A 24,416-nucleotide genomic window follows, 5' to 3' on the forward strand; every position below is an offset into this window, starting at 1 on the left:
TGACTATTCAAGTGCCTCCGTTGTAAAAGCTGAACTATTGCCAACAGTCATTATGCTGCTGCTATCCTGGACACCCTTGATCATGGACAAAACAATGGGTAAGTTTTATTTATTCCAGCCTACAGTACCAAAAAAGCCACTTTATAATTATACCAATACTGTAATTCTTATTAGTTAGCCTAGTCTAGAATTTTACAAATTCCCTTAAGTATTATATTTCCTAACTTCTTCCTTCTCAAGCTGAAACAGGAAAAAATTAATTCACTAAAAAGGGAGAAACACAAATTATGACTTCAAATATAAAAAGAGACTGAGTTACTGGAGTGGCCTGCTCAGAGAAGCTCCCAGCAATTTAAAGAAATCTGCAGATGTTACATATTCAATATCAATATTTAATACCAGAGGTAATTATAAAAAGCGAAATATTTGGAATCCTGCATAATTCTCTAATCTGAAATCCATACTTTCAAAGAGTCTGGAACTGCAAGTAAAATCACCTCTTATGCCCTTTACCCACTTATCCTTCAATAGGAAACAAGTATTTCTTAATATTAGAATCAAGAACACTCGGTGTATACCTTGTTGAGTTCTTCTATCCTTCTGATGAGGTACGGATTGCTTGAGGAATTCTCAAAGTAGACATAATCTGTAAGTAAAGGAAGTAAAGAGCTTAATCTTTTCAACAGAAAGTTCACATGTGCCAATCTGTGACTTTTTATATTAGGTAATTCACATTCAAAATGAAGCACGCCCATAATTCATTCCCTGGTAAAAGCAAACTTAGTAATGCAAACTTAATATATTCCCTCCTGTGCCTACCATTCACAGATCCTTATTTTCCTGGCATTTTCACTTCCATTCATGTTTTATTCAAGTTCTCCTAGACTCTTGTCCCACATGTGTCAAATTTTTAATAATAAACAAAAAGACACCTCTTATCATTTAGTCAGGGCTGACTAAACATGTGTCTTTCATACTGTAACTGCTTCCACATCTTTTCACTCCAATCCATTTGCCCTGGAGTATGCTTCTCACATAAAACTATTGACCTAAGACAAATTCAGAGCATCTTGAAAGGCTTAGCAGCCCAAAGTACATTTCAATCACCAACTTAAAAAAAAAAAAATCAGGTGAGCAGAGGAGAAGCACACGGACCAACTTTTTCACAGCTCTATCTAGGAGGATGGGGGCCGGGAGAAAGGAGACAGGTCACTTTTTGAGAGGCAGAGCTCTCTGGAGGTGATATCGGTTTTTTTTAATACCTCATTTAACAAATTTAATCTAGACCCCTTTAGGGTCTTGTTATAATGAAATTGCTGCAGCCCTTCAACCAAAAGGATAAAAATTTTCAAGTGTGGTTTTTCCTGTCATCTAATAGGCTCACTGGAAACTCCCCACTGTGTGTTTATTTGAAAGGCTGAGCTGTATTGTCTATCTCAGTGGCTCTTTCCCTTCTCCCTTCTGCAAAGTGGCCTCATTTAGCCAGGCCATTCTCACCACCATCCATCAAGAAGCTCGGCTAATGAGCAGAAGAACACGTCTCACACACAAACACGCCACTTATCTGAATTATTATTTCACCAGGAGAGAGACAGGAGGGCGTCGTGAGTAGGGAGAAAGTTTGTTTGACCTTATTTCTCTCTTCTGCAGAAGGCTGGGAAGGAGGCAGACAGTAGAGCGAACGTCCAGGCAGAGCTCAACTCCCCAGACTAGGCTGCGGTGCCCTGGCCCCTCTAAGCCCCATTATTGGGGGAGAGGGGAGGGGGGCGGGGAGGAACCGGACAAGAAACCGAAGGGAGAGTGACGACGGAGAGGTGTAGGGCCCTGTCCCCGCAAACAGGCCTATCCAGCTGTGCCCCTGGCTGGGCCCCCATCGCCCCCACCCACACCCCCAAGGAAGGGGAGGTGGAGAGGAGGGGGCGAATGTCCCTCTACCCTCTCCAAACCCCCAATGCCTAGATGCCACGCGAGGATGAACCACCCTCTTAAGGGGCTTGACGGCCCCCACCCCCGTGTGGGTTTCATGGGTGGGGGGTGAGGGTAGGGTGCGTGATAATTCATACCCTCAAGTACAGGCTTGGCCCCAAAACCTTGGGCGGGGCGCGGGGTTGTGGATGGGCCCCGGTCCCCTTGCGGGCCACGGTGGGGGAGGGGAGGGGCGGGGGGCGGGCGGCCCCGGCCCCCACCGCAGGCCCCCAGCCGCCTGCGCCCTCAGCCCGGGCGCCCGTGGCTGCCAGCCGTTAGGCTGAACTCGCCCCGACCCCCCCACTCCCGGGGCCCGCTCCCAGACGGGCCGGGTCGGGCCGAGCCTTCCTACCTCCGACCCGGTACATGTTGGCCGCCATGTCCGCCCGCCCGCCCGCGGAGCCCGAGCCGAGCCCCGCCCGCCGCTGCCGCCGCCGCCGCCGCCGCCGCCGCCACCGCCGCCGCCTCAGCCTCGGCCGCCGCCGACTCCTCGCCGCGGGGGGGAGAGAAGGGAGGGAACAAGGGGAGGGGGAAGTGGAGGGGAGGGGACGCCCAAGGGTGGGGGCAGGTGCCCGCCCCCAGCGCAGGGCTAGGGAGGGCCGAGTTGCCCGGCCAGGGGAGGCCGGAGCGCTTGGGACCAGCAGGGAATTGGGGAGCGGGGTGCGGCTTGGGGGGACCTTGCTGGAAGTGGAGGGTCCTAGGGCAGGGGTCCTGGCCCAGGCTGAGGCCTGCCGCCCCAGCCAGCGTACTCCGGCACCTGCCCACCCCGAGCCTGGGCTTCCTCTCCCCGCCTCTGTCCCTGGAGACCTCCAGGCTCTGTGACCTCCAGCACGTGAGCATCAGTCTGGATGCAAACACTTGGATGCAAATAAGTGCTCGCAGCAGGGCGCCTTCCTTTAGGAGAGGTTAAGGCAACCGGCCTGGAGCCCGAAGGCTCTGGAGCCATGGGGATGCCAAGTGCTTGCAGCTTCTCAGGGCAGAGACCTAGAGGATGGTGGAACTAGGAAAACTGACCCCCTTCCAACTCCACCCTAACTGCACTGGCGTGCCAATCCGCGTTCACCCCAAAACCAGGATGAACAGAACCCACTCCCCACACCTGGAGGCCTTGCCTCTAGACAGGCCATATATGCAGTGCAGCCCGGCTGGGAGAAGAGACCATTAGAGGAGGGGGGCTTCCTTTGCCGTTAGGGGAACAGGGCCCTACAGTTCATGTCACCACAACTCCTCAAAGGAAGAGATGGTGCCAGTCAGCTTTGCTGATGATGGACTGTTAACTGATTATGCGCCAAATGCTTTTAAAGTTATTATTTTCCCAGGCAAATTCTCTAGACAACCCCTGTTTTCTCAGCCTTCAGACCCTCACAGAAACAAAGAGCCAAATTGAGTTGAATCTGAGCTGGTTGTCCCCTAAATGAACACAAACAACTTTCTTTAGGGAAGCCAATCCATTCTGAACTACTCCCAGATATTGTTGGGTAATAAACATGAAGAGGATCCCTTACTGCCGTGGGTTGTTTGGAGTTTCTGGTGCTTTACAGCCTTGTGTTGTTGACTCTGGGTTTGGCGGCTGTGGACGAGAAGTGTCCCCAGAAAAGAAGGCTGTGTTCTGTCTGGTGATGGCATTTGTGATTGTCATTATCACAAATTGAGGTGAAAATAGTTCTCTGGCTAGCTAATGGAAAGCAAAAAATAAAATATAAAGCACTTTAATAAAAAAAATATAAAGCATCGTTGCCTGAATTACCTTGATTGTGTAACTCAAGTTTCTTCAAGTATAAAATGGGGACACACTAATTGCACCTCACAGGTGGGGTAAGGAACAGTTGTGATTATATCTTAAAATGCTTTGTAAACCATTCAGCAAAGAGCACTATGCAAATAACAGGTGTCTGCCGCTTTTTTTTTAAACTCAAGCAAGTTTCAGATTCCCAAAGGTTTTACGCTGTGAGTCAAATTGTGATCTCACATCAACTCTTTTGACCTAGAGAAAAAAGTAAAGCTGTTCTGTTATGCACACTGCACAGCTATTATTTACCATAATCCCTTTACTGGAGATTCCACAGAAAACATATTGTGACGTATCTGACATCACTCTCTCCATTTCTGAGCTGACACGTAAATAGGCTGCATAATTTAGCTGGAGTTAACCATAAACTGGCAGCAGTACTGGGATAATTCAGCCCTTTCCTTTGGCCTAGAATTCTCTAAACCAGGAAGATTGTCTCCAAGTGGAAAGGCCACCTGGAAACCATAAACTGCAAAGGAACAATAGGTTGCAAGCTTTATTAAAGGGTTTTCCCATTATTTTTAAATGAGTAAGCAGTTTCTCCCCTTCAAAATATCTCTGTATTTCTGATAGTTCCTTGCCTGCCTGTCTCATTTCCCCAGCTTTGTGCACCTTACTGGATACTAACCACAATAAATGGGCAAAAAGTGCCAAGAAAACGTCTTCCATCCATACTGATCTCCTTAGGAACAGCCTTATCCAGAAGCCCCAACCCACCCCATTCCCCCATGAAAGGCCTCAGAAATTTGGGGGAATTGAATTAATGATGGTGGAAGTAATGATGGTGGAAGTAATGATGTGGCAGAACCCAGGCTCTTTCCTTCCTCTAGATTCTGTGTGTATAACCTTTTGCATCTCTAGCTCCTGGGCCAGTGTCTTCTACATAATAGGTGCTCAGGATCTGGAGGAATAAGTGCCCATGAATGATGGACTTAACATAGTTAGAGAACCAGGTGCAGAGTTGAATGCAGGGACTTTTGTCTATGAAACTTTTATACTTCCAAATAGCAAAGAAGTATGCATATAAAAGAGTTCAGCAAATGTTTGTACATAGAAGGAAAAAAAAAACCATACAAAGAAGGGTGGACAAGCCGTAGCTTCAAAGAACCCAAGGCACTTCTACCCACTCAGGCTGTATGGTTCAGATCACAGACGTCACCAACTAGCCCAAACTTCACTCCTAGCTTGGCTGTTAGGCTTTAAAAGTTGCTTGACCCCTCTGATCCTCAAGTTCTACAAATCACGACTAGCTACTGACACCTAATTCTAACACTTGTACTAAAAAGTGAAATATACAAAGTTTGGGGCACGTGTTAAGCTTTATACTTATTAGGTGCTTTCTCTCTATTCCAGTCATCCTCATTACTAAAACAGAGGGGTCTCTCAGATTGTGCCAGAAACTCCAGGAAAAGTCCAGCCTCTCCATGGGTAAAATTTCCTGGCATGACTGCTGTGATTAAAGAATCATGTTAAGGGATTGCCAAAAGGCCCAGAATGTTCTCTGTGTCAGTCCCCAGAGTCCCACAGCTTAGCTGAAAAAGTGGATGCTGCAAGGAAGCCATAGATAAGACAGAGTGTTGGTTTTTGCTTCAACATCAAGATGGAGTTTTTATATATGGAAAAAAACAAACAAACAAGATAGGGCTGTCCAGAGTCTGGGAGTTTTGTGATATTGAACTCAAGAAAGGAACCTGAAAGAGAAAGGAGCCTGGGGGTCTAGAATGTAATTAATCTGGAACCAGATAACAGGCTTTAGATAAAAGTACCATAGCTCATCCTTTGTGCTTTCTTTGATCTGTTTCTTTTATTTTTCCTTTCTTTTCTTTCATAACAAAACTTATGTTGTTATTTAGCAAAATTCTATTGGAAAAATGCCAGTCTGTCTCAGCTATTCCAAGGTGGTCCCGGGTTGTACCAGCAGATGACTATTCCAGAAGAAAGCAAGAATCAAAGCAATTGAGCCCCTAAGGGAAAGAAAACCAGAGTCACAGTTTCCTAGCTTCTTCAGTCCTGGCACCTTCTCTTCCATTGATCCTCTGGGCTAAAAACATGAAAACCCAGGGCCAATCTCAGAAAGTCTTGACTTTTGAAAGTGCGTATTTTCGGAGTCTATGGTGCTCTCATGGTCTCAAAGGAGAGCAAGCTCAGCCATTTGGTGGCATCCACAAAGAGGTTCCCTCTCTAGGTTCAGCATTGCCTCCAGGTCCTGGAAAAGGGACTGGAAATCACAAGGTGGACAGGGATGAGCCTTTGGAAGGGTACTCTAAATGATTTAAGTGTGTTTTTGTTTTGTGAGGTGTTTTTGTGTTTTTTAACCTATGGAGCACTAGAGTGCTGTGGATTTGAATGGGAGATAGCAACAGCATATGCTTTGGGGTTAGGAAGTAGAATCCTAAAAGGCAATGGGAAGTGTAGAGGGCACCTTCGTAGGAATGACTCAGACCACAGCAAAAAAAGATCTTTGGCCACCTAATGCAAAGATCCTACTGATTGGAAAAGGCTCTGATGCTGGGAAAGATTGAGGGCAGAATGGGAAGTGGGGAGACAGAGGATGAGACGGTTGGATGGCATCACCAACTCAATGGACATGAGTTTGAGCAATTCCAGGGATGGTAGAGGACAGGGAAGCCTGGCGTGCTGCAGTCCATGGGGTCTCAAAGAGTCAGACAGGACTTAGTGACTGAACTACAACAAGGGCAAAGAGAGTGAATTGGAGATGGTAGAGAGTACAGGTTGGGGGAAAGGGCTGCTGAACAGGGTAAGAGGTCATGGGGTATGAGAGATGTGGATTGGTTTGAGAGAAACCCAGAGGTGTGGGAGATGCAGGATCTGGTGCCTTTGGGGAGACTTAAAAAAGGTAACAACTGGGTGGAAAGAGGTGTGATTCAGTGAGCAGACAGTCTGGGAGGGGAGGCAAGTTGGGGGAAGAGGGATGGTTGACAGGTTCAATTTTGGAAAAGTTGTGTTCCAGGTGCCTTTGGAAACATGCAGGTATGTTTCCTCATTAGAAAAGAGGTGGATGAACAGACCCAGAGTTTGAGAGATCTGGGCTAGAAATACCCTCTTCTATGTCACCATCAGCTCAGAGCGCGGTCTGTCTTGTCTGAGGAGTAAGCCAAACCCTGGCCTCAGGGGAAGAAGCAGGTTCCCTGAATCCTTCAGCTTGGGAGAAAACAGGTTTAGCCGGTCTCGGTCCAGGAGATCAGAGTCCAGGTCCAAATGTGCAACAGGCAGGGTGGAGGCAGAGAGCCACGCAAGTCACCACCAGGACAGATGGTGAAGACAAGGGGGTATGCCCCAGGGCTGACCTGCCACAGGCAAAATTCTCAACTAGGGAAAGAGAAGTCTGCTCCCGGGGTGAAAAAAGCAGCTGGGGTGGGAGGGTGGGAATGGGGGAAGAAAAGAACATGGGGGGAAGGGAAAGGACACAGCCCGAAAAACAAATCTGTCTCTTCCTACCTCACCCTCTTGCCTCTAAGATGGTATAGAGGGTTACACAGTGGTCCCCCCAAATATATGTCTACCTGGAACCAGAACCTGCGAATGTGACTTTATTTAGCCAAAGAGTATTTCCAGATGAAATTACTGATCTGAAGATAAGATCATCCTGAATTAGGGTTGGCCAACAACAAGTGTCCTTGTGTGAAACAGAAGAAGAGAGGGAACAGAATGAAGAGAAGGCGTGGAAAGGTGGAGGCCAAGATGAGTGTTATGAGCTACAAGCCAAAACAACGCCAGAGACTGCCGGCAACCACCAGATGCTGGGGTAGAAGCGTGGAGTAGATTCTCCATCAAAGCCCCCAGGAGGAATCAAGTTTGCAGGCACCTTCATTTCTGGCTTCTGGCCTTCAGAACTGAAACAATACGTTACTGTTGTTTGAAGCCACCCAAGTTGTGGTAATGAGTTACAGCAGCCCTAGGAAACTCATACAGATGGTAACCACCCCTTGATTTTAAGTAAACATAGATTCAGCCAGAAAACACTAAGCACTATATGCAGAGACTAAGGAACATGGGAGCTGAATAAAAGAATAAAAGAGATGGCTTTCCTGGTGGGTCAGTGGTAAAGAAGCCACCTGCCGATGCAGGAGACACACGTTCCATCCCCGAGAAACCAGGAGAATTCCACATGCCACGGACCAACTAAGCCCGTGTGCCACAAATATTAAGCCTGTGCTCTAGAGCCCGGGAGCCACAACCACTGAGGCCCGTGTGCCCAAGAGGCAGTGCTTTGCAACCAGGGAGGCCACCGCAAGGGGAAACCTGAGCACCATGGCTAGGGAGTGGCTCCCGCTTGCCACAACTAGAGAGAAGCCTGTGCAATGACAAAGACCCAAAACACCAAAAAATAAGTAAATAAAATGAAATTTTAAATATTTTTTTAAAAAAGATAGAGTTACACAGAGAGAAGGGGCCCAGCACCACTCCACTTAAGTCCTGCTCAAGTCCTTTAGACATGGTTGCCTTAGTACTCACAGAAAAGAACACCCAGATGCTATGCCCTTCAGCTGTCAGTGGAATAATCCTGCTCCCCTTCCACTTTTCCTTCCCCGGCACACATGTAGAGTATCACACATTCCCACAAGCAGTAACAGATTACCAAGAAGGTAATACACAAATTCACCCCTCCATTCCTTTGTCAGGAAGTGCTCTGGCTCCTCAGATCCCAATCAATGCTTCTAGAGTGGAGAGTAGAGTAGGGGCTTTCAAGAATATAATCTTGTCTACAAAAATGCCCTTTTCATTCACCAAATAAGTAATGAGCACTGTTAAAGGCACTAAGGACACACCAGTGAAGGAGATAGACAGAACACCTGCCCCCTGGAGCTTATATTCTTGTGAAGAAGTCAGAGAATGACCAGATAGAATAAATCCATCAATAGATGTGCTAGTATACAATGATCAATGCACTAAGAAAAGTAAATCAGGATAGGGAAACCAAAAATGATGATGGTGGTCAGAGAAGACTTCTTGGATATAAGAACTCAAAAGAGACCTAATGATAGAATGGAGTGAGCTGCTGGGACATGTGGGGAGCAACATGCCAGGACAAGGGAAAAGCAAATGCAAATTCCACAAAGCAAGACTCAGCCTGACCTGACTGTGACCTAGGAAGACCAGTGTGGGTAGGAGATGAGGTCAGGGAAGTGAGCAGGGTCCAACCATGTAGAGCCTGGGAGGCCCTGGTAAAGTGTTTGAATTTTGTTCTAAGCATACTGGGAAGGCTTTTGAGAAATGGAATATTTCCTGCCATATCAGTAAGCAAAGGATGTCAGAGTCATCAGCAATTGTAGCCACCAAGGAAGGTAAGCTCGTGAACCCTGAGGGAACTCAGGAAGGAAAGAATACCTGCTATCTAGCAGCCACCAGACTGCAGGCACTCCCTAAGGTGAACCCTGAAAAACACAGGATACTGGCCCCAGATAGCTGAGGTTCCTATCAAAGGAATGATTTCAGTAAGCCCAGACTCCCGCATCTTCTCATACAGAGAAAAGCACTAAATTCCTTCACTTGGGATATCTGGTTTTCTTCAATTAACAATACTGTTTTGATGTTCAGCCTATCTGCCCTTTGTTGCAACACTTCTATATAACAACCAGGCTCCTCCTTCCGCCTCTTCAGAGTTTTCTCTCAGGGTCACTTGAGGTGCTGTCTCCTGGGCCTGAATTCCAACAAGTTCCCCTGAAGAAAGCATAACTTGCAACTTTTATGTTGTGAATATTTTTTAAGTCAACTCTTTCAGCAGAGGAGTGACAGGAATCTGATTGACGTTTTTAAAAGATCGCCTGGAACATGAAGAATACAAAATAGAAAGGGGCCAATCTTGACTTACAATTCAGAAAAGCATGCCTGGGGACTTCCCTGGCGGTCCAATGGTTACCACTCTGCACTTCCATTGCAGGGGACCTGGTCAAGGAACTAAGATCCCACAGCTTCAAAACAAACAAACAAGAAAACCAAAGCAGCATGACTGTGTTCTCTGGAGGCATCAAACCTCCTCTGAGCACTAGGGGTTCAAAACTCACCAATCTGAAGTTTATGTAATAGAAAACCAAAATTCCTCCTGTATTTCATTTGATGTGATAGTGAAAGAGACCCCTTCCAACTCAAACTGGGGTTCTGAGACCTGTGCTAATTAATGACTGTGAGAGAAATGACAATATACACTGACTACCTTTTCAAATCCTCTTCCAAATCATATTGGACACCATCCAGTCGTGTAGGCTGTAGTTAGTTCCCCTCATGCCTAATACTGTCACTGAGGTTTTCCTAGGTCGTTCTCCTTTCTTTCAGCTTAACTCCATCTGGGTCACGGGAAGCATGTGAATTCCATGAATATGAGCCACTTGCTGCATTTTTTTCATCTTAAATAAAGTGTCTTGGTTATAAGTGATGCCATATACAAAATATCATGATTGAAACAAAGCCTCCTGAAAGTTTACACACACACACACAAACACAAACCCACACTCCACTGGAAACGCAGAGACTTGTTTCGAGGCTAACATACTTCAATACAGAGGTAGGGAGCTAGGAAAAAAGTCTGAGAAGCCCAGGTTCCAGGACCCATGTGATAAATAGTGGGGTCCAATGGTGATAAACCAGAGCAACCAATCGATCACTGGATTTGACAATATGGTGGTCTTCAGAGACCAACTCCCTTGCCGTCTTCTCTTTTGGTAATTCCTGACTGTCCAAATCCTAGGCAGTTTGAACCAAATTAGTAGGGTCTGGCCTTAGATATTCTACAGCGCAGATGGCTCCAAAGAGCAGAGAAGGGGCTCATGAATCCCCCAGAATGAAGGATGAGTACTATAATTTGCTCTTCCATTAGTCCCGGTTATCTTTATCCATAGGTTGGTAGCTGCTGCCCTTTCTACAAGAGACTGAGGGAAGTTTATTTGCAGTCTTGATTTCAAAAAGGACAGGAAATGTTGGAGAGCTCAAAGTGAAACTTTGAACTCCTGGATAAATAAATGGTTGTTTATGTTTCCTTTTATCTCTGTGAAGTTTTGGAGGATAAACCGTGAGCAGTTCAGAGCTGCCCCAAGGAGCTTCTTTTACAAAGCCAGGCCAGGACCATATTATTAGTGGCAACTAATGCAATGTTTCCCATTTAATTGCACCAATCAGAGCATTGAAGACTTGGCTTCAAATAGAGGGCACCTGGAGGCAGCTTAACCTTTTTGAAGTTTTGGTAAAGGTTGCCCAGAAAGTGTCCAGTCAAATCCCATCACTGGTTGCTTTCTGCAAGAGGAGATGAAACGTCCATCACTGGAAGTCCTAACTCTCTTCCACCCACCCACAGGCTTCTGATATGGTGGGTGAAATTTGGACTGTGTTCATGGAATAGAGGATGGAGAGGGTGGAGCCCTCCTCCCAGTTAGGAGTCAGAATTCTGGAAGTGAAGGGGAGAGAGAAGTTTCCAGCATTTCACTGAGTCTTCTTCCTGTGTCCTTTAACCTGGCTGCCTCCTCCTGTCAAGTGTCCCCAGTCTCTTCTCCACATTTACACAGAACCGAGGTTGGACCCTTTCTGTTGGTGGCCTGAAGTCTCTCACTAGGTAAGAGCAACTTCAAAGGCAGAGAGTCTGAGGACTGTGTGACTGTGGTGTTCCCAAGTCTTCCACCAACACACACCTCTGCACACCCCCACAAAGTCCCTCAGATCTGGGCTGGAGTGGGAGACTGCTTGCCCATCACAATTATTGCATCCAGAAGGAGATTTGAGGTGAAGCCTTCAAAGTTCCATACCGACTTCTCCATGGTAGCCAGCTTCTCCTAAAGCAACTGCAGCCGAGGGCCGGCCCCGAGATGTGAGGGATGGAGCAATTCCCAGCCAGTGGCATGTTGCTGGTATCTGATGCATTATTTATGATGCTGGTGTCAGCGTGGCTCCCAGGCACCAGGGGAAATGGAAAAGGCACTTGGGCCTGTGCTGATGAAACTAAATATTTAAACAGGAATCATGAGTTGAGGTAAAATCCATTTTTCTTCAGTAAAGCAGAGAGGGTCACAAATAACTTCAAGGTTGAGAACTTGGTAAACACCAGACCATAGGGGAAGGCTGGGGGCTCCCGGTCCATGGCTTTCCTCCACTCTCAGATCCCAGTTCCTCTCCAGGGCAGATGTAAAGGGCTGGCAAGGCACTTCGGAATTGAAGGAGGAAAGGGGAGTTGGAGGAGCAGAGGAATTGATTCAGTCATGGTCACCCTATTATGGCTCTGTGGGAATGAAATTTGGAGACACCAGAACAAGGTCCAACCGGACGCATTCCTCTGTATCCTTTTTGTCCATGTCCCTGTTTCCTGAGATCTGGTCTACCGCATCTGCTCAGCTGAGCGCACTCACCTTCTGATTAGCTGGAAGAAGGAAGATGTGATGCTGGGCAACCGTGAACCAACCCTTTTGTGTTGATTCTTCTTATCCCACCTAAGACAGTCCCAGTTAGGAAGCCATCCTCCACCCACTGCACACAAACCCAGAGGACATCCTGTACAGAAAGGAACACGGGGGAGTAGGGCCCTCCACTAAAATAAATTTGGGGGGGCTACACTGGGCCTTAGTTGCAGCATGCTGGAGCTTGCGTTTCAGCAAGGAAACTCCTAGTTGAGGCATGTGGGATATAGTTGCATAAATAGGGATCAAACCCTGGCCCCCTGCATCGAGAGCACCAAGTCTTAGCCACTGAACCACAAGGGAAGTCCTAGGGCCCTTCATTTTTGATATACAGAAATCTCCAACTATGAGGAAAGACAAGGTCTCCAAAGGTAATTTCCTGGTGGAAAGAAATAGATGTGGTTTGGCCTGGCTTCTTCTGCTGTGTTTTCCCGTCTTGGTGGGATCCTTCACTTATTTTTCCACAGCAGTCGCTGTTCCTGGTCCCCAGGGATGTGCTTTTTCCCAGTCCCTGCATGAACAAACACCTTTATCTTCCTTTCGTCTAAAGACAGCTGAGACAGGCTGACATTTTCAAAATTAACTTTTATAAGAACTTAGGAAATAAAAGGAAGTAATTGCAAAAAGTACAAAGACAGAAGTTCAATTCAGTTCAACGTTTATTGAGATCCTGTGTTTAGCTGATACTCTGGATTATCTTAATAGATGAAATGGATTTCTGATCCTCAAGGAGTTCACTGTCCAATGGAAGAAGCAAGCAATTTGAGTATGATGAGTTGTAATCTAATAAAATAAAAGCCATAATTATCCTGAGTTGGTAGCAATTAATATGCCCTGCTGTAAGGGCAGGGCTGGTCAGAGAAGACTTTGAGAGAAGGTGCTATTTCATCTGAAGCATCAGTTAAAAATAAAATCTTTGCCTGGTAAAAAGTCAGAATGGGCATTCCAGACAGAGGGAAGAATATGTAGAAAGTACATGGAGGACACATGAGAATCAACTGGAAACTTGGTTCAAAGCCAGATTGCAAAGGCCTTACATGCCAGGCTAAGCAGTTTGACCTAATCCTATAGGACCTAGAGGCAATGGGACCCGAACATAGTTACATTTATATTAAGTTAGAAGGATAATAGTGGCTAAAGTTGAATAAACAGCTTGCTTTTTTTTTTTTTTTTAATTTTTGGCCACACCACTGGACTTGGAGGATCTTAGTTCCCAGACCAGAGGTTCCCCAAACCTGTGCCACCTGCAACGGAAGCGAGAGAGTCCTAACCGTTGGCCACCAGGGAATTCCCAATAAGTTGGCATTTTAGCTTTTGTAAGAGTTTCCTGTGAGTTAGTTTAGCATAAACACATAAAGTTTCTGGGCCTCCAGAGCTGAAAATAGAGATGGGCAGCCATGTCCCCTGTAAAACTTATCTTTAAATTCAACAGAGAGAAGTGTTTTTAGAGACAAAGGGTAAATTAGAGCTCATTGTCTGAGTTCCTTTTTTGTTTTTTTTAATAACTTTGGTATTATGGACTGAATAATCTTTGTCCCTACAAAAGTCCTATGTTGAAATCGTAATCCACAATGTGACGCGGTGGTAGGAGGTGGGGGCTCTCAGGAAGATACTTGGGTCACAAGAGTGGAGTCTTCATGAATGGCATTATAAAAGAGACCCCAGAGAGCTCTCTGGCCCTCTGCCTGCCATGTGAGACTACAAGTCTGCACTGCAGAAGAGGAGCCTCATCAGACCCTGATCTTACTGGCACCCTGATCTCAGGCTTCCAGCCTGCACAACTGTGAGCGATAAATTTCAGTTGTTTATAAGCTTCCAGCCTATGGTATTCAGTTCTAGCAGCACAAGCTGTCTAACAAAATTTGGGGGCAGTGGGAGGGGAGTTGGGTATAACAATGCCAAAACTTACCTATGGAGGGGGAGAGAAAGAGGGGCTTCCCTGGTGTCTCAGTGGTAAAGTGCCTACCAAGGCAGGGCACACGGGTTCCGTCTCTGGGTCAGGAAGGTCCCATGTGCCCTGGGGCGACGAAGCCCATGGGTCACAACTATTGAGCCCACGTGCCATAACTACTGACGTCCACGCATCCTCGAGGCCAGGCTCAGCGACAAGAAGGGCCACCACAATGAGAAGCTCCGGCACTGCAACGAAGAGTAGCCGCTGCTTGCCACAACTAGGGAAAAGCCCCCTCACAGCAACAAAGACTCAGCACAGTCAGTAAATAAATAAACTTTTTAAAAAAGAAAGAAAATTTGGAAAGGTGAAAACGACTCAAATATGAAGAGAAATGTCATTATTGCCTGAGGACCCTTCCGATATGTTGGCTCCCACTTCCAAAATCCCAGCTGTCTAATGTCTTAGGGGTCATGGACTAGGAAGTCCCCTATGCCCTCGAGAATTCTTGTCAGGGAGAAGCAGATGAAGGTTTGGGGGCTTCTGTGAGAAAAGATTATTTAGGTTGAAGAAAGGGAGAGAGGTAATTATTCAGGCCTGTGAGACTTTCAACAACAGGAACTTGGAGATGTTTAGAAACCAGGAATCGTGCAAAATTGAGAAACGTGAAGACTGAGTCTGCCCAGGCCTTTGGAAAATTAACTGAAGAGATAACAGATGGCAAATTATAACAGTTTTTTAAAAAGTAAATATTAAGCAACTTGAAAAGAAATGTTGGCTAAGGACTGACCAGAATTTATACTAGTCCCAAGGATACGGCCCTGTGTTCCCTCGGCCATCTCTCTCTGGGCACTAAAGATTGAAGAATTTGCACCTCCAAAGTAGAGGCACCCTGATCCTCTTTCCTGAATCAGGTATAGAAACACACATTTTAAAATTTATTTGTTTACAGAGACAAGGTTGGACATTTCCAAAATAATTTAAATGTCTAAAAAATTTAGTAAAATACCCAACCCCTCACCAAAAACAAAAGCTAAGAAAAGTATTAAGTGAAAAAAAGCAAGCTAGATTAAAATACACATGGTACAATTGCATTTTTGTTGTTGTTGTTTAGTCATTAAGTCATGTCTAACTCTTTTGTAACCCCATGGACTAAGCCTGCTAGGCTCCTCTGTCCATGGGATTTCCCAGGCAAAAATTCTGGAGTAGGTTGCCATTTCCTTCTTCAGGGGATCTTCCCTACCCAGGGATTGAACCCTGGTCTCCTGCATTGGCAGGCAAATTTTTTACCACTGACCCAGCAGAGAAGCCCACAATTACGTTTAGGAAAAAATAAAAAATTAGATATATGTAGTACTCTTGCCTGGAAAATCCCATGGGTAGAGGAGCCTGGAAGGCTGCAGTCCATGGGGTCGCTAAGAGTCGGACACGACTAAGCGACTTCACTTTGACTTTCACTTTCATGCATTGGAGAAGGAAATGGCAACCCACTCCAGTATTCTTGCCTAGAGAATCCCAGGGACGGGCGAGCCTGGTGGGCTGCCGTCTATGGGGTCACACAGAGTCGGACATGACTGAAGCGACTTAGCAGCAGCAACAGCAGTGTAAATATATAGACACATAAATGTATAGAAGATTGGATAGATCTATAACTAACAGTAATTACATCTGGGGACAGAGAGTGGGAGGCATGCGAAAAACAACTTAATTGTCATCTGTGTACTTCCGTACTGTTAGAAGTATATTACAATGTGAATGCATAATATTTTCATGAAAAACGTCTTTTTTTTTTTTTTTTAGTTCTACAAGTTTATTGCTATCAACCCATCTCCCTCCACCCTCACGCATGCATGCTAAGTCATTTAACCTCATGGACTGCAGCCCGCCAGGCTCCTCTGTCCATGGACTGTTCTAGGCAAGACTACTGGACTGGGTTGCTGTTTCCTTCTCCAGACATCAAAAACATTTTAAATTTTATTTATGATTATTTTTTAGCTTCAGGATCTTAATTCCCTGACAAGGGATCAAACCCATGCCCCGTGCGTTGGAAGCATGGGTTCTTAACCACTAGACTGCCAGTGAATGTACTCCCAAATACAGTTTGTTTAAGTTAATGAAAAATTTTAAAAAGTAAAGACACAGAAAATTATAAAATGACACTTTCTGAAGCCAAGTTGATTATTCACTTCTCTTGGGTATCCAGCCTGCACCCCTATTCCTTGCATCCAATCAATTTTCGTTTATTTTCCTTAAATAAACTTAGTTTACACAAACAAACAAAAAACCCAAAAACAAACAGAAAAGCAATAAAAACTACTATAACTAAGATGATACCAGTTCATGAATACCTGTGCACACTGGGCTAGGATGAAACTTTATCATTCTGTGGAAACTACAGGGAACCACAGAAAGATTTTAAGCAAGGATGTGTGCCAGTCCTTTTAAAAATATGTCTCAGAACCAGGAAAGGAAGACCTATCTGAGAAGGACCAGACTGAAGCAAGGAGTCCAGTTACAAAAAGCTTTTTCAATAATCCAAGTGAAAGATGGTTTTAAGACAGGCTTCTTCATATTCTGCCCTAAACTTGCTGATTGACTTGGATTCACTCGCATTCTGAATTATTTATTAATTTACCCAAGAGACAGAAGGAAAGAATAACTGAATCCCTATAATGGTTTTAAGAACTCATAGTATCCTATCAAGGTATGGGTATGCATAAAAGTAACCTTCTCTGGTTCTTCATTGTCTCTGCATTCGAGTCTAGACTCCTCGGCACAATATTCAAGGCTAGCCCTTTGCAACCTGGCGTAAATCTTCCTTCTTGGTCTTACATCCTCCTCTTCTCCTCATGTACTCCACCTACTTGGAGCTACCCTCAGCTGCTTGAGCAGGGCAACATTCAGTCTTGGCCTCAGCTTCTGTATCTGTGTTTCCATGACCTGACTTTCCTTCCTTCTATTCTACTGGGCAAACTTCTTAACTTAAACCTAAGTGTGTCCCTAGAGCACTAACACCACCAACACACCGCTCTGCTATGACCCCGTGGTTATTTGGGCCTGTCCCATCACTGCACCAATAGACTCCAATGACTGATTATCAGAAGCACAAGGCAGTTTGTTTCTTGTTGTTGCGCTTTTAAATTTATTTTATTGAAGTATAGTTAATTTATGATGTTGTGTTAATTTCTGCTGTACAGCAAAGTGACAAAGTTATACATATCAGTTCAGTTCAGTTGCTCAGTCGTGCCTGACTCTTTGTGACCCCATGGACTGCAGTCCACCAAGCTCCTCTGTCCATGAGATTTTCCAGGCAAGGATACTGGAGTGGGTTGCCATTTTCTTCTTCAAGGGATCTTCCCAACCCAGGGATCGAACCTGGGTCTCCTGCACTGCAGGCAGATTCTTTACTGACTGAGCTACAAGGGAAGCCCATTTGTGATAAGTTATACATATACATACATTCTTTTTCACATTCTTTTCCATTATGGTTTATTACAGAATACTGAACATAGTTGCCTGTGCTATACAGTAGGATCTTGTTGTTTATAATAGCTTGCATCTTCTAATCCCGTATCTAATCCATCCCTCACTCACCTCCCTCCCTCTTGGCAACCAGGAGTCTGTTCTCCATGTCTGTGAGTCTGTTCCTCTTCTGTAGATAAATTCATTTGTGTCATAGTTTAGATTCCACAGTTAAGTAGTATTGTATGGTATTAGTCTTTCTGACTTACTTCACTTAGTAAAATCTCTAGGTCCATCCATATTGCTGAAACTGTCGTTACTTCATTCTTTTTCATGGCTGAGTAGTATTCCAGTGTCCATTTATCTGTCCATGGGCATTTAGGTTGTTTCATGTCTTGGCTAGTGTGAAAAGCACTGCTATGAACAAAGGGGTGCATGTATCTTTTTGAATTAGAGTTTTGTCTAGATATATGCCTGAGGAGTAGAAATTGATGGATCATATGGCAACTCTGCTTTTAATTTTTTGAGGCGCCTCCCTACTGTGTTCCATAGTGGTTGCACTATTTTATATTCCCTCCAACAATGTAGGAGGTTTCCCTTTTCTCCATACCTCTCCAGCATTTCTTATTTGTAGATTTTTTAATGATGACCATTTTGACTGATGTTTTTCACTAGACTTCCAGAGCCCACCCAGAACTACAAAATCTGATTCTTTGGGAGACGGGCCAGAGAATCTGTTTGGTTTTTTTTACAGTCCTCCATTGACTATAGTCATCACCAAGAAGAGTGTGTGTGGGGGGGGAGGGGGGGCGGTCCTCCATAGTTCATAAAACTGTCGACTGAAAAAAATGCACAGACTAAAAGTTGAAAATTATGTCTAATTTGGTGGACAAAACTTAAGCCCAGAATGCAGCCTCTCAGTGGACAGAGCACAACATTGTGAAGCCTCCCAGACTGACCCCACAGGCTCCCATATCACCTTGTTCCAACTTGTGTACAGCTCTTGCCATGGGATCCACATGACCTGTGTCCCATTCTGCCATATTGTATACTTATTTGTCTACATGTCCCTCCCAAGATCACATTTTTGTCTCCAGCCTTTTTCTTTTCTTCTTTCCTTTTTTTCCCCCCTAACTATTTTGCTAGTTGGCTCCACAGACGCCTCCTCACTTGTTTCCCATCCAAATGTGAGCCTTTGACAGCAGGGAACCCATCAGGTACCACAGATTCCATGTACATGGATCCTTGGGGAAGATTTGCAATATGCAAAAGGAATAACAGCAGGAAAAAATTTCTAGCATGCAGTACATGTGAGAAACTACAAACAATTATTTTCAAGTCTCTTTGGTTTGACTAGGGAAAAAACCTGATCAACAATCTGGTTGCCAGGCTGGACTGTTGGTAGAAGCCACCCCTAGAGTTGATTACATGCATGAGTGTTCTGATGTGTCCCACTCTTGGTCAGGAAGACAGAGGAGTGCTAGAACACTCTGGGCCCTGGACTGCCAAAGACTTCAACCCAGAGTGGGGCCAGGCCACACCCTCCACTAATCTCCCCATAGCCTTTGTTTGAGTGAAGCCACTGATGAAGCCTAAAACAATGGAGGCAAGCAAGGTGCCCTCCCATTACCATTTACATTGAAGTGCCCAAAGCAATCACCAGGCGTCTTTGCTATTAGTTGAAGGTAATTTTAAGGCCCTTCTTCTCTCCCTCCCTTCCCCCAACCAGGCTATCTACACAATGAATTTCCAAAACACCCTAGAGGAAATGGCTTCTTTTAAGTACTACTATTATCAGTGTGATTAGCATTATACTGAGCCCTACTTTCACATCTTGGAATCTCTCTGGGAATGCAAGTTCAAGATTTCCTGCTAAAAAGAATTTAAAAAACCAGAATTTCCAGTTTGAAAGTATTTCCAAAGGCATAGAAGCCTCAGGCAGAAAGCTGGGTCTGGGATCTCAACCCCGCCAACCTCTGACTTGGGGGAGCTGGACCCTCTGGGCGGCCAATTTCCTATCTGTAAGTTCTCTGCCTTGGATTCCATACTTCTGAGGATCACGCAGTCTATGGAAAACGGTTTATCAACTTCTCGTGCATGTGTGCATGCTAAGTTGCTTCAGTCGCTTTGCAACCCCATGGACTGTAGCCCACCAGGCTGCTCGGTCCAGGGATTCTCCAGGCAAGAATACTGGAGTGGGTTGCCAGGCCCTCCTCCAGGGGACCTTCCTGATCCAGGGATCACGTGCGTGGGGAGACCCCATTGGTTTTAAAGTCCAGTGCCTTAACCACTCAGCCATCACTGCTCTTAACAACTTTAAAACTTCTGAAAAATCTGCCAAGCACCAGGCACAAAACCACAAACTTAACACATTTTATCTAATGAGGGAGGAATTATATTACACTCTTATCTTACATGTAGGAAGCTGGATTTCTCCTTGACACTCCTTCCCAGGCACGAGTGTTTCCTCTGCCCCTTCATTTTTTAATAACTCCAATTCATTGATTCTTTCTGGGAACCCTCACTCTCCTCTCCATCCCAGAAACTTGTCATTCAAAGCCCTAGGTCTCATCTCACCCAGAGCATTTCTTTTTGGAATTAAGGACAAAGACTTGCATTTTTTTAGGTTCCTTGTGCCTCTCCAGAGGGATCTCTTCTGCAAATCTCTTCAAGCCTCCCCTAATATGCGCCACTGCCTTATATAAAGTTTAGCTGGGCTAGAACAATCACCATTCACTTGCCTCCATCCCTCACTACACACACTCGGCTACTCTACTAAGATGCTGTACTTTGAAAGCTCCCGTATGTTGCTTGCACCTTAGTATCTGATGCTGATCATCTCCCCTTTGACTCTACCCAGTAATTCCTACTCTGGCCTTACAAGTACTTCTTGCCCAATCACGTAGGCTGATGGTTGCTCCTCCTCTGGGTCCCTTACCACTAGTGCATAGCTCCATGATGGCACATTACATGTCTGTTCATTACTCTGGAATACATTGGGTTGGCCAAAAAGTTAGTTTGAGTTGTTCCATAATCGTGCGACAGAGAAGGCTATGGCACCCCACTGGTACTCTTGCCTAGAAAATCCCATGAATGGAGGAGCCTGGTAGGCTGCCTTCTATGGGGTCGCACAGAGTCGGACATGACTGAAGCAACTTAGCAGCAGCAGCAGCATAATCGTGTGAAAAACCCAAACAATCCTTTTGGCCAACCCAATATATTCCGGCATCTAGGTTGGAAAATGCTTGTTTGGGGAAGGATGAGAAACTGATATTAATAGGATACAAGGAGTAGGTGAGATATGATACCTGGCGCATATAGTAGATGAAGCTGGAGAAGCAGAAGCTTTCCAGGTGACTCAGTGGTAAAGAACCCGCCTGCCAATGCAGGAGACATGGGTTTGATCCCTAGGTTGAGAAGATCCCCTGGAAAAGGAAATGGCAACCCACTCCAGTATTCTTGCCTGGAAAATCCCATGGATAGAGGAGACTGGTAGGTTACAGTCCATGGTATAATAGGAGGGAAAGGAGAAGGGCACAATTTTATAGCCCAAGGATATCACATAAACCCATTGAAATCAAATGGGTCCAAGATGGCATAAAAGTCGACTTCCACTAGACCTTGATCCTCAATCAGCAAGCTACATGACATACCCAGAAGTGCCATGACAGTTCCAGTCAGTTCAGTTCAGTCACTCAGTTGAGTTCGACTCTTTGCAACCCCATGGACTGCAGCACACCAGGCCTCCCTGTCCATCACAAACTCCTGGAGTCTACTCAAACTCATGCTGATTGAGTCGGTGATGCCATCCAACCATCTCATCCTCTGTTCTCCCCTTCTGCTCCCACCTTCAACCTTTCCCAGCATCAAAATCTTTCCAAATGAGTCAGCTCTTCGCATCAGGTGGCCAGAGTATTGGAGTTTCAGGTTCAGCATCAGTCCTTCCAATGAATATTCAAGATTGATCTCCTTTAGGATGGGCTGGTTGGATCTCCTTGCTGTCCAAGGGACTCTCAAGAGTCTTCTCCAACACCACAGTTCAAAAACATCAATTCTTTGGCTCTCAGCTTTCTTTATAGTCCAACTCTCACAGCCATACATGACCACTGGAAAAACCATAGCTTTGACTAGATGGACCTTTGTTGACAAAGTAGGTTGGTCGTAGCTTTTCTTCCAAGGAGAAAGCGTCTTTTAATTTCATGGCAGCAGTCACCATCTGCAGTGATTTTGGAGCCTAAAAAAATAAAGTTTGACACTGTTCCCACTGTTTACCCATCTATTTCCCATGAAGTGATGAGACCAGATGCCATGATCTTATTGTTCTGAATACTGAGCTTTAAGCCAACTTTTTCACTCTCCTCTTTCACTTTCATCAAGAGATTCTTTAGTTCTTCTTCACTTTCTGTCATAATGGTGGTGTCATCTACATATCTGAGGTTATTGATATTTCTCCCAGCAATCTTGATTCCAGCTTATGCTTCATCCACCCCAGTGTTTCTCAATATGTACTCTGCATATAGGTTAAATAAGCACGGTGACAATATACAGCCTTGACATACTCCTTTTCCTACTTGGAACCAGTCTGTTGTTCCATGTCCAGTTCTAACCGTTGCTTCCTGAAATGCACACAGATTTCTCAAGAGGCAGGTTAGGTAGTCTGGTATTCCCATCTCTTGAAGAATTTTCCACAGTTTATTGTGATCCACACAGTCAAAGGCTTTGGCATAGTCAATAAAACAGAAATAGATGTTCTTCTGGAACTCTCTTGCTTTTTCCACGATCCAGCAGATGTTGGCAATTTGATCTCTGGTTCTTCTGCCTTTTCCAAAACCAGCTTGAACAGCAGGAAGTTCACAGTTCACATATTGCTGAAGCCTAGCTTGAAGAATTTTGAGCATTACTTTACTAGTGTGTGAAATGACTGCAATTGTGTGGTAGTTTGAGCATTTTTTGGCATTGCCTTTCTTTGGGATTGGAATGAAAACTGAGCTTTTCCAGTCCTGTGGCTACTGCTGAGTTTTCCAAATGTGCTGGCATATTGAGTGCAGCACTTTCACAGCATGGTCTTTCAGGATTTGAAATAGCTCAACTGGAATTCCATCACCTCCACTAGCTTTGTTTGTAGTGATGCTTTCTAAGGCCCATGTGACTTCACATTCCAGGATGTCTGGCTCTAGGTGAGTGATCACACCATCGTGATTATCTGGGTCGTGAAGATGTTTTTTGTACAGTTCTTCTGTGTATTCTTGCCACCTCTTCTTAATATCTTCTGCTTCTGTTACATCCATACCATTTCTGTCCCTTATTGAGCCCATCTTTGCATAAATGTTCCTTTTGTATCTCTAATTTTCTTAAAGAGATCTCTAGTCTTTCCCATTCTGTTGTTTTCCTCTGTTTCTTTGCACTGATTACTGAAGGAGGCTTTCTTATCTCTCCTTGCTATTCTTTGGAACTCTGCATTCAAATGGGTCCATCTTTCCTTTTGTCGTGACAGTTCCAAGGCACTGCCAAAAGACCAAGAAGTGGGTGTGGGCTGTGGCCCAGTTCCTGGAGGCAGCCCAATTCCTGGAACTCTCCACCCTTTTCCCCAAAGAACTGGAATAATTCTACTTGTTAGCATATGAAATTACCCAGCTCATGAAAACTAACCATGCCACATTTCGCAGCAGCCATACTCACCCTCTGTGATGGCCCACACTCTACCTGTGGAGTGTGCTTCTCTCTGAGTCTAAAGAAATCCATTTCTTACCTATCAGTTTGTCTCTCTCACTGAATTCTTTCTGCGATGAGACATTAAGAACCTGAGCTCCATTAGGTCCTGAAACCAGGTCCTGTGGGTTTTGACTGGGTTCAAGTGCCAGCTGTGTGGATTCAAACCCCAATCTGAGGTAAACAGTTTCAAGAGTCTGCAAAGAGTTGGACATGACTGAGCAACAAAGGGCGCATACACAGGGAAAATCTTAAGAGCCTTGATTGTTAAGAAACTTTGGGTTTCACTCTGTAAATGATCATGTTTTTAGGAAGGGGGCAACAATGCTCATGTTTTTAATGAGATGCACTGGAGCACAGAGAGGGAGAGAAAGTAAGAAAGTTAATGAAAAGGCCATGGCAACTGTCCAGACAAGACATAAGAGTGCTTAACTAAAGGGGGCAGTTCTGAGGTTGGATAAAGGGGCCAGATGGAGAGGATACAGGAAGGTTTCCAGCTTGGCAGTAGTTATTATACAAGAAATGCTGCTAAGAGACTTCCCTGGCAGCCCAAAACAATGATTAAGAATCTGTACTCCCACTGCAGGGGGCATAGGTTTGATCCCTGGTCAGGGAACTAAGATCCGGCCTGCGGTATAATGTTGAAATAGGAGGGAAGGGGACAAAGTGCAAACTTGAAGAGAATGACACAGCCCAGGGACATGACATAAACTGATTAGAACCAATTAGTCCAACAAGGTCAATGTCCACTAGATCTTGAGCCTCAGTATGTGTTCATTGTAACATGTCAGCAAATTAAGTGACACACCCACAGGCGCCATGACAGTTCCAAGGAACAGGAAGGAAGGAACGTTGCTTAGTTGTGTCCGACTCTTTGTGGCCCCATAGACTGTAGCCTACCAGGCTCCTCTGTCCATGGGATTTTCCAGGCAATAGTACTGGAGTGGATTGCCATTTCCTTCTCCAGTGGATCTTCTTGACTCAGGGATCAAACCCGGGTTTCCAGCATTGTAGACAGACGCTTTACTGTCTAAGCCACAAGGGAAGTCCGACAGTTCCAAGGCTGACCATCAAAGACCAAAAAGTGTATGGTGGCCCGATTCCTGGAAATCTCAACCCCTTCCCCAAAATAGTTGACATAAACTTCCCACTCATTGAAGTGAAGTCACTCAGTCGTGTCCGACTCTTTGTGACCCCATGG

General features: G+C 45.2%; 1 protein-coding gene across 8 annotated transcripts in view; it reads right to left on the reverse strand.

Annotated features, from left to right (window-relative positions):
• MTA3 (metastasis associated 1 family member 3) overlaps nucleotides 1-24,416 on the reverse strand; it is a 217,826-nt gene that overhangs the window by 168,321 nt on the left and 25,089 nt on the right. For 4 of the 8 annotated variants that reach the window (XR_011255716.1, XR_011255715.1, XM_069583458.1 and 1 more), the window contains exon 2: nucleotides 579-646. Coding sequence is in view for 4 of the 8 variants with exons in the window: in XM_069583458.1 (XP_069439559.1) it covers nucleotides 579-646 (68 nt within the window). In the remaining 4 variants the exon portion in view is untranslated. Of the gene's footprint in view, nucleotides 1-578; nucleotides 647-2,317; nucleotides 2,715-24,416 lie in introns of those variants that run through there. The other 4 variants (XR_011255718.1, XR_011255717.1, XM_069583460.1 and 1 more) reach the window with 3 other exon arrangements.

The sequence above is a fragment of the Ovis canadensis genome, chromosome 3, assembly GCF_042477335.2.
Source record: "Ovis canadensis isolate MfBH-ARS-UI-01 breed Bighorn chromosome 3, ARS-UI_OviCan_v2, whole genome shotgun sequence".
NCBI classification, from domain to species: domain Eukaryota; kingdom Metazoa; phylum Chordata; class Mammalia; order Artiodactyla; family Bovidae; genus Ovis; species Ovis canadensis.